Genomic DNA, 15,443 nt, shown 5'->3' with positions numbered 1-15,443 from the left:
TTGCAAACATCCAGGTATGGACTGGGGCTGAAATTCAGCCCTGGCATTTGATATCACACAGACCCATGCCGTCCCCGTCCCCAAAGCACTAGATTGGATATATTACCCTGGATAGAGGAAAGCAAGATTTACTACAAGACCAATATTTCTAATGATACCGGTCTGGTGTGGTAAATGACGGAGTCATCGACTTTGTGCTCCGTCACAACTCTTAACAGTATGCGTGTCTTGAAAACACAGATTCTGTTAACAATGCAGCAAACAAGACAGCCCACAATCAGACCAGCCCTTCTGGCATTTACCAGAATTGCCAGATGGTCAGTCCGGCCCTGCATACATCCTATAATCAGCAATTAGTGGGATAGTAAAATTTCAGGAACTCGCAAACGATGCTCTCATTGAAGAAAATAAAATAATCTTTCATGTAGCCATTTTGGGAACCTGTGTATTCCACTTCTGTCTTAAAAATAACTAGCTGTTTCCAGCCAGCTAACGCTCGGCACGCTCATTGCTAACTAATTAACGCTGCTAGTGATTAAACTAAAGTAAATAATGACAACATTCAATAGCGCTTACGCAGGTGGTAAAGTAACTTAAAATGAAGTTAATAATAATGATCATTAAAAATCTGAATAATACTAATAATACATTTTATTCACAGTGTAAAATCAAAAACAAACTGGATTCAGTAAGATGTGCGTTTTTTATTCATTCCAGCATCTAAACAAATTTAATAACGAAACATAAATTAAGTTAAAATTTCTCTGTAAACACAATTAAATTGTGGGGACGGAGCCTCGTGTGGTAATGTGCGAGTAAGGAGCCTCGTATGGTAATGTGTGGGGACAGAGCCTCGTATGGTAATGTGTGGGGACAGAGCCTCGTGTGGTAATGTGTGGGCGCAGAGCCTCGTATGGTAATGTGTGGGGACAGAGCCTCGTGTGGTAATGTGTGAGGACGCAGCCTGGTGTGGTAATGTGTGAGGATGCAGCCTCGTGTGGTAATGTGTGGGAACGCAGCCTCGTATGGTAATGTGTGAGTACGGAGCCTCGTGTGGTAATGTGTGAGGACGCAGCCTCGTGTGGTAATGTGTGAGGACGCAGCCTCGTGTGGTAATGTGTGGGGACGGAGCCTCGTGTGGTAATGTGTGGGGACGGAGCCTCATGTGGTAATGTGGGGGAACGAAGCCTCGTGTGGTAATGTGGGGGGCGGGATTATGTGTGGTGATGTGGGGGGGGGGCAGGGTTATCTGTGGTAATGTGGTAGGGGCGGGATTATGTGTGGTGATGTGGTGGGGGGGGCGGGATTATGTGTGGTGATGTGGTGGGGGGCGGGATTATGTGTGGTAATGTGGTGGGGGGCAGGATTGTGTGTGGTAATGTGGTGGGGGGGCGGGATTATGTGTGGTGATGTGGTGGGGGCAGGATTATGAGTAGTGATGTGGTGGGGGCGGGATTGTGTGTGGTAATGTGGTCGGGGAGGGATTGTGTGTGATGTGGGGGCGGAGCTACTGTGCAGGGGGCGGGATTAGCGAGTAATCACGATGCCTTATATATATATAGATGGGAGAGATAAGAATATTTGGTTGTCAGCCGTGGTAAAACGTTACTTTTAATACGAAGGACTTATTTTCCAATTCAGGCTTAAAAATTACTTTGTGGTGCACTAAAAACCATTGTAGCACATGCATGAGTTATATAAGACTTTATATGACAAAACTAGGGATGATAATCTGTAAAATGGTAGGCCTCAGAACTGCCTCTTACCTACCAGCATCCGCGGACCTTCTTTTGATTAGCCCAGCCTGGCACAATGTCAAAGATGATCTAATGCCAGGCTAGTTAATCAAAAGAGGATCTGTGGATTCCAACAAGTAAGAAGTGATTTGCAGTGTTCCTGTTCAGCGGTCACAGATTAACGATGTGGCCACAGATTAACGTTGTGGCCACCGATTCGGGTCCTGTTAATCGGATCACACTATCTATATTCAAAAGCTCTGTGTTCTGCAGAGGGTGTCACTACTAAATAAGCATTCGTGTTACTACATGCTCAGTGGGAAATCTTCTTACAACTCAATATGTGCAAGGGCAAATAATTAAAAGCTTACAAAGAAAAACTACCCCTAAGGGTATGTGCACACGTCAGGATTTCTTGCAGAAATTTCCTGAAGGAAACCGGAAATTTTCTGCAAGAAATCCGCATTTTTTTCCCGTTTTTTTCGCGTTTTTTTTTAGCATTTTGCAAGCGTAATTAGCTTGCAGAATGCTAAAGTTCAAGCGATCTGTAGGAAAACTGACTGACAGGTTGGTCACACTTGTCAAACATACTGTTTGACAAGTGTGACCAACTTTTTACTATAGATGCAGCCTATGCAGCATCAATAGTAAAAAGATATCATGTTAAAAATAATAAAAAAAATAAAATGGTTATACTCACCCTCTGCAGACAGCCGATCTCCTCAGCGGCGTCGTTTCCTATAGATGGTGTGTGCAGGATCTTCGATGACGTCGCGGTCACATGAGCGGTCATGCGACCAATCACAAGACAGCGACGTCATCGCAGGTCCTTCACACAGAGCATCTATAGGAACGGAAGAGAGAGCATGCAGCGGTGAGAGGCGGGAACACTCCGGGGCCATCGATGGTGAGTATATCACTATTTTTTATTTTAATTCTTTTTTTTTGACCAATTATATGGTGCCCAGTCCGTGGAGGAGAGTCTCCTCTCCTCCACCCTGGGTACCAACCGCACATAATCTGCTTACTTCCCGCATGGTGTGCACAGCCCCGTGCGGGAAGTAAGCAGATCAATGCATGCCTAGGTGTGCGGAATCCCCGCAATTCCGCAAATTTAATGAACATGTTGCTTTTTTTCCCGCGATGCGATTTTTTTCACGGAAAAAAATGCAACATTTGCACAAAAAATGCAGAATACCCTGAAAATAATGGGAGGCATATGTTAGTGTTTTTTTCGCGTTTTTATCACGTTTTTATAGCGAAAAAACGCGAAAAAAACGTGAAAAATACTGAACGTGTGCACATGGCCTCATAAAATATAACCTTCATTCAAGAAACATGATAAAAAAAATCCCAACAGCGGGATTATATTCCTTATAATTATATTGCCTAGGAAAAACAGGGCTTTAAAAATGCAAAAAGAGAGCAAAACAAAAGATAGAAGCTCTCTATCTGACTAGTCGATGTAAATATTAATACACTAAAAAGACTAGAAAAAATGTTAGGAAAAAAACCCTTCTAACATTATAACTAGATATCTAGAGGTATGCCCAGTCAAAAAACTAACTAGTTTTTTGACTGGGCATACCTCTAGATATCTAGTTTTTCTTTGTAACATGCTCAGTGGGCTTTAAACAATATTTGCCCTCTCAGATGTACAAATGAATCCATTTACCTCCTACAATTTCCAAGGGATCGAGGCTGATCTCAGGTGCAGCATGGTCAGCAGTCCTCTGCACAGTTGCATTTAACACCCGATTCATCACAGTTACTTTTGTATCATAGAAGATCAGTCCTATTTTCAGAACATACAAGAAAGGTATTAACACATACTACCACATTAGATAATTTGTAACTTAGACAATGAATCTGATTGCTCCCACAGTAATCATAAAGAAATAAAATGATGGAGACATCCCGCTGAAAACTGTGGTGAAGGCCACTGAAGATACATCTGTCTAGTCTCCTCTTACAGAAAAACATACATACAGCAATGATCTTGAAAACAAAACCCAGCATCTTTAACTCCTAAAACATTTCTCTAATGCTAGGCTGAAAGGCAAAATAAAAATCAGCAGATCCGGGATTGAGCTAGAAGTATAGGCCTTAGCACAATAGTTTCCCATAAAGAGGCAAAATGCAAGCAACAGTTTTCACTTTACAGTTCAGCATTAAAATATTCTCGCACCTTTTGCTTGTTGTAGTAAAGCAGCAATGCTGTGCATATACATGTCTGTCTGCCGTAACTCCACAAGAGGCAGGAAAAAGGTTTCTAGAGTGGTGTTCAGTGACTGAAGAAGGGCAAACCGGAGTCGAAGACTCTCAATGGGAACATCTGAGAGTGACAAGACATTTAAAGGCAAATTAAATGACATGCATTTATTGTAATACATACATGGTTTGTATCTAGAAAGACTTGCACTGTTTAAGGGGTTTTCCATATCTATATCATTATACAGGATATGCTATAAATACCCTTGGGGCCCTCGCCTATTGGGAAAATGGAGACACCTGCTACACTTCCACAAGGGAGTGGATGCACTGGCATCCAACTGCAATCTATGGAAATTACTGATAGATCTGAGCATTAAATCCAGGGAGGACAATGGATTTGTCAAATGTTTTTTAAAATCAAACTTTTTTTATTACAATTGTAAAAAAACAAGTCAACCATGAAAGGGACCCAGTCCCTCTTCCCCCGCCTCCACAATGTCACCCTATTGAACATAACATCTTGAGATAAATATTTCACAGTTATGTCCACGGCATGATTAGAAGTCTTGCAATATGAATAACCACTATCATAACAATATTAATGGGGAATCTAGATCTTGGTTTGGCGGAGTTATATACATGTCTAAAGCTGCCCAATGTGGAGTATAGCACCTATCAAATCTTTAAACTGAATCTATACATAAATCAAAACAGACCTAGTCGAAATCTTTGTCATAAATGTTTAAGATGGAAATAATTATTGTACGAAGTGGGCTTAGGCGCAGAGCTCGCACCATACCCTGAACGTGCCATGTGTCAAACTATTGGCATATGCCTGTAACCGCATCGACAGAATCATGCTCCAATCGATACTGTTAAAACATTTAAATGGCACTGTCAATCAATCATTCACTGACAGCGGTATTTTCATAACATGATTGCCGGTGTGCACGTGCACCAGTCTTCGTAAGAAACCTCGCTACTGTATACTCCATACTAAAAGCCTACAGTAGTATTGCAATATTACAGAGCAAGAAACAATTGCATGTGCAAGTCCCTAAAGGGACTGAAAAAGTAATAAAAATACTAAATTATATATATAAAAATTAAAACGCACCCTCTTTTTCCCCTTTAAATATATAGAAAAACAGACAAAAAAGTCCAATCAGAATATAAAAATAATTAACCTATATGATACACACTGTGAAAAGAAAAAACTTGAAAACACTAGAAGTGTGGGTTTTGGTCCCCGCAGCTCCATAAAAAAAAATCTAATAAAAAAGGGATCAAAATATTGTATGTATCCTAAAATGGTATCAATAAAACTTACAGCTATTGGTCTCAAAAAATAAAAAAAAGTTCTGGGTCTCAAAATGTTTTTTTTTTTAATCTTGAAATTTTCTTTTTAATACTTACCCAGAAAAACAAACAAACAACTAAACATATGAACTCTCTCTAATATATCTGTAATTGTACTGACTTGGAAAATCATGTAAAATAATAATAATTAAAAAAAAAAACAAAGGTGGAATTGTGTGCTTTTTTATTTATATACACAGCACTTTTTTTCTTCCACTTTTCCAGTACATTGTATGGTTAAATGAATGGAGTAATTTCAAACAACAACAGCAACACAACACAACAAACAGACCCTCATGCAGCTTAGGCTGCTTTCACACATCAGTCTTTTGCCATCAGACGCAATCCGTCAAATTTTGAAAAAAACGGATCCAGTGTCTGATGCCGCCGGATCCATTTTTTTCTCATAGACTTGTATTAGCCATGGATTGCGATGGATGGCCTCACGCTTCATCCATCATTTGCCGGATCCGTTTTTTTCTCATAGATTTGTATTAGCGACGGATGGCCTCATGTTTCATCTGTCGATCGCCAGATCCGTTGAAAATTGGCTGTCCGGCGGCCGGAGACAACTATCAAAGTGTCCGTTTTTTCGACGGAGACAAAAAATTTAGAGACGGATCCGTCGCGTCCGTTGTTTATTAGAATGGAAGCCTATGGGCGCCGGTTCCTTCAAATGACGGAATCTGGCGACGGATTCTGTTTTGTTTTTTTTAACTGAGCATGCCCCGATTTTTTTTAGCATCCTTTAGCCAGCCCCCCTAGTCGGATCCGTCGAAAAAACAGATCTGTCGTAACACTTTTTCACAATCTGCGACGAATCCGTTTTTTTTTTTTTTTTTTTAAATACAACGGATTGCGACTGATGGCAAAAAACTGATGTGTGAAAGCAGCCTTACGCCAACGAAAAGTATGTTTTTTTCCCTCTTAGGAGAAGATTAAAAAATAAAAGCGCAAAAATTTAAATTAGCGGCAGCGAGAATGGGTTAATAGGTACAATCTCACTCTGTACAGAGACAAGTTACGACATAGAAGTAAGAAACCACCTACTCAGAAGACAAGACACTCTGGGATCAGCAGTGTCAGACATATCCAAGTACACCTCATGAGGGTGTAGCCGGGCTGGTGTTATTGCAAGGTGACGGCACAGCCGGTTGATATACTGAACCAGAGCCACATCCATTTCAAGTGTCCATTTTCTACTAGATTTCTGAGCATGTCGTGTATCAATGCAGGCACACCTAGATTAAAAAGCAAACAAAAAACAAACAACTACTCCACTTGTTTCACCAAAGAATTGCAAATGCATAGAACCTCAACTAAAAGCAGGTGTTTAAAAAACCAATAGACATTATTTAAGGTTAAAGATTTAATTACAGATTGCACCAGTTCGTACCTTTCATAGTGGAGGTCATATCCACATGACAAAATTGCCCTCCAGATGCTTCTTATGTCTTGTTTAGCTTTGTCAACCACAAATTTTTGGAATCCATCTAGTGTTAGGAACTTCTCCTCTGCAACTAAACAATGGCATGAAGACCCATGGGTTAAATAACGAACACAATACACAATATCCAGGGCCAAATCCATAAAGATGGAACATACTTTCTTGCTTCTTAGTTGGAGATTTATCAGAATCTTTTTCGTCCGGCCGACTTTTATCGGGAGATTTTGGTTTCACAGTTGGCTTCTTTTCACTTAAGGCAGTTCTGTAAAAAATTAGAACATTTTTCTTAATTTTATGCCAAAATGTGCTGTAAGTTAAATTTAAAGAGGTGCTCCAACAATAAACCACGTATTAGAACGCTGTAATCTCAAGTCATTTCCAAATTTAAAATTGCCACTTTGAAATTTAGGATAGGTTTTTCAACACTTGGCAGAATAAAGGCACCGTTTACAATATTATCAATAGCAGAGGTACTGTAGTGATGCCCATCAGCCTATTGCTGCACCCCTTGTGATGTAATAAGCTCTTTGGAAAAAACTTTCCTCTACTGCTTGGGTAGCAGCCTTCACAGCATGCAACTCCACATGGACACTCAAAGACTTTCCACTTTTAATTCTAGTATTTTTCCTGGGAAAGGCAGCTCAGCTTTTTTCGGCTCAGGACATCTAATAAAAGTAGAGCTAGCCTTTAAAAATCCTTTTTAGTGGGGTAAAAGTCGTAGTTACTCACCGATAACGGTGTTTCTCAGAGCCCATGACAGCACTACCAGAGAGAGAGGGGATCCGCCCTTCAGGGACAGGAAACCTACAGGATAAAAGGGCGGTACCTCTCCCCTGCATCAGTTTGTTTACAGAGCATCGGAGGTCCTCCAGGTTAGTCACAACAACAAAAAATAAGCAATATGATAAAATTGTATAACAGAAAACACCGTGTCTATATGGAAAAAGCCACTTCACACAAAATAATGTGCTCACCGCACACGTGATGAGGGGGGGAATAAGCAGGTGCTGTCATGGGCTCTGAGAAACACCGTTATCGGTGAGTAACTACGACTTTCTCAGTCGCCCATGACAGCACTACCAGAGAGAATTGCAGAGATTATTGCTTAGGGAGGGACCACAGCCTGCAGAACCCTTCTTCCGAAGGTTAGGTCAGATGAAGAGGCTAGGTCTAAGCGGTAGTGTCTGAAAAAGGTTGAAGGTGATGACCAGGTGGCCGCCTTACAAATTTGATCTAATGGTACCTCCGACCTTTTGGCCCAGGAGGTCGCCATAGCCCTCGTAGAGTGGGCCTTCAGTCCCTGTGGAACGGCGTTTCTGGTGGATGAGTACGCCAAGGCTATTGCGTCTGTTACCCATCGAGCAATAGTGCCCTTAGAAGCTTTGAGTCCTTTTCTGGGCCCCTGGAAGCAGATAAAAAGAGACCCTTCCTTCCTATGCTGCTGGGTGATTTTAAGGTATTGGACTAGACACCTTCTCACATCTAGTGTGTGGAATTTCTCTTCCTTCTTATTTCTAGGGTCTGGACAAAAAGAAGGAAGAATTATTTCCTGAGATCTATGGAATGTGGACGCAACTTTTGGTAAGTAGGCAGGGTCTGTCTTTAGTATCACCTTATTGTCCAGGATTTGTGTAAAGGGAGGGTTTGCGGATAGGGCTTGAAGGTCACTTATTCTACGGGCCGATGTCAGGGCTATTAGGAGGGCCGTTTTAAGTGAAAGAATCTTAAGGGGAAGCGATTCTATGGGCTCGAACGGGGATTCTGTTAGAGCTGACAATACTAAGTTCAAATCCCAAGATGGTAGCCTTCGTATAGTTATGGGTTTAGACCTTGCGGCTGCTCTGACAAACCGTACTACCCAAGGGTTGGCTGCTATATTTTCGCAGTATAATGCTCCCAGAGCTGCTATTTGTACCTTTAATGTACTTTCTGAAAGGCCTAGGTCTAACCCCTTTTGTAGAAACTCTAGTATTTCAGCAACTGGAACCCCATCCTGCAACCTTACCCCAGAGGAGGATAGAAATTTTTTCCAGGTTTTACCATAAATTTTTGTGGTCACAGGTTTTCTACTTTTCATCAGAGTAGACACTAGTTTGTCGGAAAACCCTCTTTCCCTCAATAGTGACCTCTCAAATTCCACGCTGTCAGATGGAGACTCTCTGACTGAGGGTGGAACACCGGTCCTTGACATAGGAGGTCTGGAAGATCCGGAAGAACCCAGGGATTGGTGATCGATCGCATCCTCAGCCATGAGAACCAGGCTCTCTTGGGCCAGAAGGGGGCTATTAAGATGAGTCTGGATCTGTCGTGTCTGATCTTCCGTAGGACTGCTGGAATGAGAATAGTAGGGGGAAATGCATACGCAAGTGTTTGTGTCCAGGGAATTGTGAACACATCCACCGCCTGAGGGTTCCCCCTGGAATCTAGGGAACAGAATGTTTTCACTTTCCTGTTGTGGACATTGGCAAAGAGGTCTATCACAGGGATTCCCCATAGGTCTGTTATTTTGTTGAAGATGCCCTGATTTAGAGACCACTCTCCCTGTTTTAATTGGGTACGACTCAAGAAGTCCGCTTTCTGGTTTTCTACCCCCTTTATGTGTAGGGCCGATAGGGAAAGGAAGTTGTTTTGAACCAAGCTGAAAATTTCGGAGGAGGTTTTCATTAACGTTTGGGATCTGGTTCCCCCCTGGTGGTTTATGTAAGTTACCACTACTTTGTTGTCCGAGAATACTTGGACATGATGTCCTTGTAGCTTGTCTAGAAAGTACAGTAACGCATGGTTTACCGCTCTCAGTTCTTTTTGATTTGAGGAAGACCTGAGCTCCTGATTTGTCCATAACCCCTGAGCGACTCTGTTGTCCAGGTGAGCCCCCCACCCTGTGGGACTTGCGTCTGTGGTAACTATCTGAGACGCCTCTATCACCCAGGGAACCCCTTTTGATAAGTTGCTGGGATTTAGCCACCAAGCTAGGGAACGAATAGTAGGCAAATCTAGAGTCATGCGACCCTCTAACCACCCCCCCCCCAGTAGTTTCTGGTTTCTTAAAATGTCCCACTGGAGAGGTCGTGTGTGGAGCTGTGCCCACTGAACTGCTGGGAGACAAGCAGAAAGGGACCCCAGCAATGACATCGCCTCCCTTAGGGTCATGGTAGGGTTTGCACGTGCTTCCGATACCAAGTGGATTATCTTTTGTTTTTTCTTGTGCAGAAGGTAACACATTTGAGAATTTGAGTCCAAAGTGAGACCCAAAAATTCTTGAACCCTGGTTGGTTGCAGCTTTGATTTTTGGAGGTTCACTAGCCAGCCCAATTTTTTTTAAAACGTCTATGACTCTGTCGCACTGCTGACGGCAGAGTTCGGCCGAATTGCTCACAATCAAAAAGTAGTCTAGATATGGAATAATCAAGACGTTTTCCTCTCTCAGATGCGCCATCTTCTCCGCTATCAGTTTGGTGAAGATGCGGGGCGCAATTGATATGCCAAAGGGAAGGGCCCTGTATTGATATTCCCTTGTCTGTCCTTCCATGACTACCGCCAGTCTGAGGAATTTCTGAGAGGTCTTGTGGATGGGGACGTGATAATACGCGTCGCTGAGATCTAGAACTATCATAAAACAGTTTGGAAACAGATTTTTTATCGTTGACTTTATTGACTCCATTTTGAATCTTTGGTTTTTTACATAAGTATTCAACTTCCGTAAGTTTATTATGGTCTGGAAGGTTCCGTCTGGTTTGGGAACCAGGAACAATGGAGAGTAAAATCCCTTCCCTCTCTCCAGACGGGGAACCACTTGGATGACAGCTTTGTCTATTAGTTTTACGATTTCTAGTTCCAGAGCTTCTTGTTGTAGAGGAGACGATCTCAGCGGTGTTACGACATAATTTTGTGGGGGTAAGGATAGAAAGTCTACGTGAAGCCCCTCTCGTATCAATTTTAATATCCAAGGGCTGGTCGATATTTTCTCCCAGGCCGGGAGGAATTGAGATAATCCCCCTCCCACCCTGGGAAGGATGTCACTTCGGGGGGGGGGGGGTTCTATCCCGAGGGGAGTTACCAAAAAGGAACCCTCTATCTTTCCTCCTCCCGTCATCCCATCGGGTTTGTTCCCTTGGCGGTCTCCTTTTAAAAAACTTCCTATTCCGAAAGGGCCGCTTATTATATGTTGGGGCCAGGATGGGAAACCCTTTCTTTTTATCCCCTGCTTTTTGCAGGATATCGTCCAGAGTCTCTCCAAAAAGAAACTTGCCCTCACATGGGATGGAACAAAGTTTTTGCTTAGTTTGTAAGTCCCCCGGCCAGCTCTTTAGCCATAGAGTTCTACGCGCTGCATTTGAAAGGGCTGCAGATTTAGATGCTAATCTAATTGAGTCGGCCGAAGAATCTGCTAAGAATGCCGCGGCTCCTCTAATCATAGGGATAGACTCCAAGATTTTATTTCTGGGGACCCCATCCCTGAGCTGTTTCTCTAGGTTATCAACCCAGATCATTAAAGACCGTGACGTGCAGGCTGCCGCTATGGTAGGCCTTAAGCATCCTCCTGCTGACTCCCAGGCCGCTTTAAGGAAAGTATCTGCTCTCTTGTCGAGAGGATCTTTCAGGGTTCCCATGTCCTCGAATGGTAAGGCGAACTTCTTCGAGGCTTTAGCCACCGCAACGTCTAGTTTAGGGGCTTTATCCCATGAGACAAAAGCCTCATCTTCAAAAGGGTATTTCCTTTTAATAGAGGGAACCGATGCGTTTTTCCTCTCCGGACTGTATATTTTCATTAAGGGGGAACACACTACGCTTTTTCTGGGATAGCCCCCCAAACATCATGTCCTGCACAGTTTTGTCAGGACGAGGGTCCAGCACCCCCATTGTTGATCTTACCGCCTTAACAAGGCTATCAACCTCATCTAGGGGAAACAGTGACGACCTCCACTTTCATTATCCGAAGAACAAAAACAGGAATCTTGTGTATCCGAGTTCTTACTCTCGGAGCTGGAAGGGTCAGAATTTTCAAAGGGAGTAGGTTGTTTCCTACTACCACTCTTTCCACTTTTAAGGGAGCTAAACACAGTCTCAACCTCTGATTTAATTACAGATCGTAATTCGGAGGCGAAGTTTGGGGTCTCCTCACAGAGGACTCGTTCTATACAGGAGTTAAGGTACCTTCACACTAAGCGACTTTACAACGATAACGATAGCGATCAGTGACGTTGCAGCGTCCTGGATAGCGATATAGTTGTGTTTGACACGCAGCAGCGATCAGGATCCCGCTGTGAGATCGCAGGTCGTTGCTGAAAGTCCAGAACTTTATTTCGTTGCTGGATCTCCCGCTGACATCGCTGAATCGGTGTGTGTGACACCGATCCAGCGATGTCTTCACTGGTAACCAGGGTAAACATCGGGTTACTAAGCGCAGGGCCACGCTTAGTAACCCGATGTTTACCCTGGTTACCATTGTAAAAGTAGAAAAAAAAAAAACACACTCACATTTCGGTGCCCGGCGTCCGCTTCCCTGCACTCCTCCTGCATCCTGTGTAAGTGCCGGCCGTAAAAGCAGAGCCGCTCTGCTCTGTGGGAGATGCCGGAGATGTTCGGCGCTGACACAGGATGCAAGAGGAGTGCAGGGAAGCGGACGCCGGGCACCGGAATGTGAATGTGTTTTTTTTTTTTACTTTTACAATGGTAACCAGGGTAAACATCGGGTTACTAAGCGCGGCCCTGCGCTTAGTAACCCGATGTTTACCCTGGTTACCCGGGGACTTTGGCATCGTTGGTCGCTGGAGAGCCTTCTGTGTGACAGCTCTCCAGCGACCACACGACTAAACAGCGACGCTGCAGCGATCGGCATCATTGTCTGTATCGCTGCAGGGTCGCTTAGTGTGAAGGTACCTTTACATAGCTTCTTATCCCATGTCTGTGGCAGAGCTTTTCCACATAAAGGGCAGGCTCTATTTTTCATCTTCCCCGTTCTCTTCCTTGCCTAATATAAATGGAGAAGGGGAACCCCAATTACAAAAAGTGAACTTTCATGAAGATCACTCACCAATCTGACGCAGCCACAGGTACCGGTTCTGGAGGAGGGGTAGGATCTTGAAGTGTGAGATCCGTAGATGGTAGCCGATTCACCACGCTGGAGATCTTGCTATGTTGCGTGGAATGGCTACCAGACCGAGAACTCCGGGTGCCAGCAGAAGTTCGCTTTTTCTGTGCGTCCGGTTTCAGTCGTTGATGGTGGCGCTGCTGTGGCGGCGGCTGGAGCTGCTGATCGCTGTCCTCCATGGTATTACCCTGGGACGGCATGCAGCAAGGAGTCTCCATGTGCACCTTCTTTTAAACAAGGCGCTCATTATTAGCCCCTCCTCTGTGGCTGCATCATTGAGGAAGCGTCCATTTTTTTTTTTGAAGACTCTACTGCGCATGCGCGCGCAGTCAGGGACCCGGAAATGGAGTAATCCGGTTCCGGGGCAGCGCCATCTTGGTACACCTTAGTTACTGCACTGCCCCCGAACCGGAAGCTCTCTTCACCACTTCCGGTGCGGCGCCATGTTGGAATGCCGGCGTCCTGTGCACGGCCGAACGCCGGGAGCTCCAAACTCCTATCCGGAGTGGCTGCTGCGCTTCACCCCGCTCTGGACCCATCGGTCGTAGCCGTGGCGGCCTCGGACACCGCCGTGGCGGCCTCGGACACCGCACCAGCCGTGGCAGGGGCCTCCCCGCTGCCAGGACTCGGACTGGCCGGTTCCGGATTCTTCAGTCGGCTCCTTCATGGTTCCGGTCTTCTTCAGGTACCGTCCTAGAAGGTTCCCAGTCAGGGACAGGAAACCAAACTGATGCAGGGGAGAGGTACCGCCCTTTTATCCTGTAGGTTTCCTGTCCCTGAAAGGCGGATCCCCTCTCTCTCTGGTAGTGCTGTCAAGGGCGACTGAGAAAGTGTATTTACATGAATACTTAGGAGTATCTGAAGTGAATCAGAAGTATCTCACATTCAGTAGCTCAGCAACACTTCATTGTCATCAAAAAATGTACGGTAAATCCTTAATGTTATAAAATATTAAATTTTATTAGATAAAAAATCATGTCCAAAAGAACAAGTGCAGAAAAATAAACCAGCCGAGTGTTTTTGGCATTGGAACTGCTCAGATGTTAACTACCACGTCTCTCTACTGATCTATCATGAACAAAGCAAAACATGTAAAAAAAAATAAATAATAAAAAAGCAACAAAACAATTTTATAAACTCCACTTTACATTATGCTTACAGGAAGAAACAGATGAAGATCTCATTTAAAGCTCAAGTGTTAAACTCAAGGCCTGTGGCCCAAATCCAGCCTACCACAAACAGCTCTCCACTGTGCTGGCGCCACCCCCCTCTTGCAAGTGTTGGGTGTGGTAGGATGCAGCTAGAACTTAGCAGAGGGGTTGGTGCCAGCACCTCCACACCACTTTACATAGCATCTCACAGGCAGTGACACAGCTTTGAGAGCCCTACCCGGGGGGCACAGCTCCGAGAATTCTCTCGCTTTTTCTAAGCTGCTATCTATTTTCAATGTTTTAGGCATCTCTGTTTTTTGAATTTCCCCACAGGTTTATACTAAGCCTTTGTGGAAATATTTTCGGATTCTCGGTATTCTCTTGCTATCCCGGTGCAGGTTGTTTTATTTATCATTTATTTTATTCCCAGCAAACACAGTGGAGGATAGTTAGTCTTTGTATGGGCTTTCTGTTTGGGTTTTTATTTGTTTTTATATATTTGTGTTGTGTTTATCTGGTTTAAAAATAAAATTATTGGTTTGATATTTTTGGTGACACACTTTCTCTCAGCTGGCCTGTATTTATTCTGTAGTAACCTCAGGTTCCTCTTTTCATTATTTGGATTAAAAAGTTCTGTACATAAGACAGGCCATGGATGTGAACAGGACCAACGTGTTTTGACAGTCACGTCTTAATCACAGTCTATCATGTGCTGAATTTAAAAAAAGAAGAGGAAAAGACCTCGTGACCGGAATGGCTAATCCCATCACGTACCAAATACACAAATCACCAGGAAGTACATACGAGAAAGCATACAAGGTTAATTATATACAAGTCCTAGTGGTATCCTTGTCGGCAATTTAAAGATCCAAAAGGATTCTCTGTTAAGAATTTTTTTCTTTAATTCCCCCCTCCCCTTATAGGTTTGTGGACTTTTTCTATACCATAGAAAGACAATGTGGAAGCATCACTATAGTGCACATTACGGAAATGTACAAACGCTGCAGACATGTTAACCGCAGTAGCGCTACTCAAATCAGAAATATGTTTGCGCATTTGTTTCTTTAAAGGAGCCAATAGTGCACCCTACGTATTATACCTTACACTGTGTGCATTCCATGATATAAATAATGCCCTCCGTATTATAATTTGTTAAAGTTTTTATTATGGGAAAAACATGATCCGCTGCTTTTTTCTATTGTATGCATACCAGCCCTGACCAGGGCTTTTCCCTGCAATTGTCCATCTGACTGATGCTGTGTCAACATACCAGGTGAGCTTACTTTCGTCTCCCTCTACCCCCATTTTTTATTATTTTTTATGTGTCTGACATTCAGCCAAAACAACAAATGTGGTCTGACACGGCGGAGAAAAGACGGAATAGGTAGTATGGTATATCATATTGCAGTTAGCCAGGACGCAGTAGAACCAGTCGCGTGTCGCTT

The 15,443-nt window shown here is 43.6% G+C and overlaps 1 protein-coding gene across 3 annotated transcripts in view; it reads right to left on the bottom strand.

The window, feature by feature from the left end:
- HECTD4 (HECT domain E3 ubiquitin protein ligase 4) overlaps positions 1–15,443 on the bottom strand; it is a 258,154-nt gene that overhangs the window by 16,831 nt on the left and 225,880 nt on the right. For all 3 annotated transcript variants that reach the window (XM_077292459.1, XM_077292466.1, XM_077292472.1), the window contains exons 65-69: positions 6,915–7,018; positions 6,706–6,829; positions 6,360–6,550; positions 3,925–4,071; positions 3,412–3,531 (exon numbers count right to left, since the gene is read on the bottom strand). In XM_077292459.1, the coding sequence (XP_077148574.1) occupies positions 3,412–3,531; positions 3,925–4,071; positions 6,360–6,550; positions 6,706–6,829; positions 6,915–7,018 (686 nt within the window). The remainder of the gene's footprint in view (positions 1–3,411; positions 3,532–3,924; positions 4,072–6,359; positions 6,551–6,705; positions 6,830–6,914; positions 7,019–15,443) is intronic.

This window comes from Ranitomeya variabilis, chromosome 1 (assembly GCF_051348905.1).
Source record: "Ranitomeya variabilis isolate aRanVar5 chromosome 1, aRanVar5.hap1, whole genome shotgun sequence".
Lineage (NCBI taxonomy): Eukaryota > Metazoa > Chordata > Amphibia > Anura > Dendrobatidae > Ranitomeya > Ranitomeya variabilis.
This window is presented reverse-complemented; position numbering and strand designations above follow the sequence as displayed.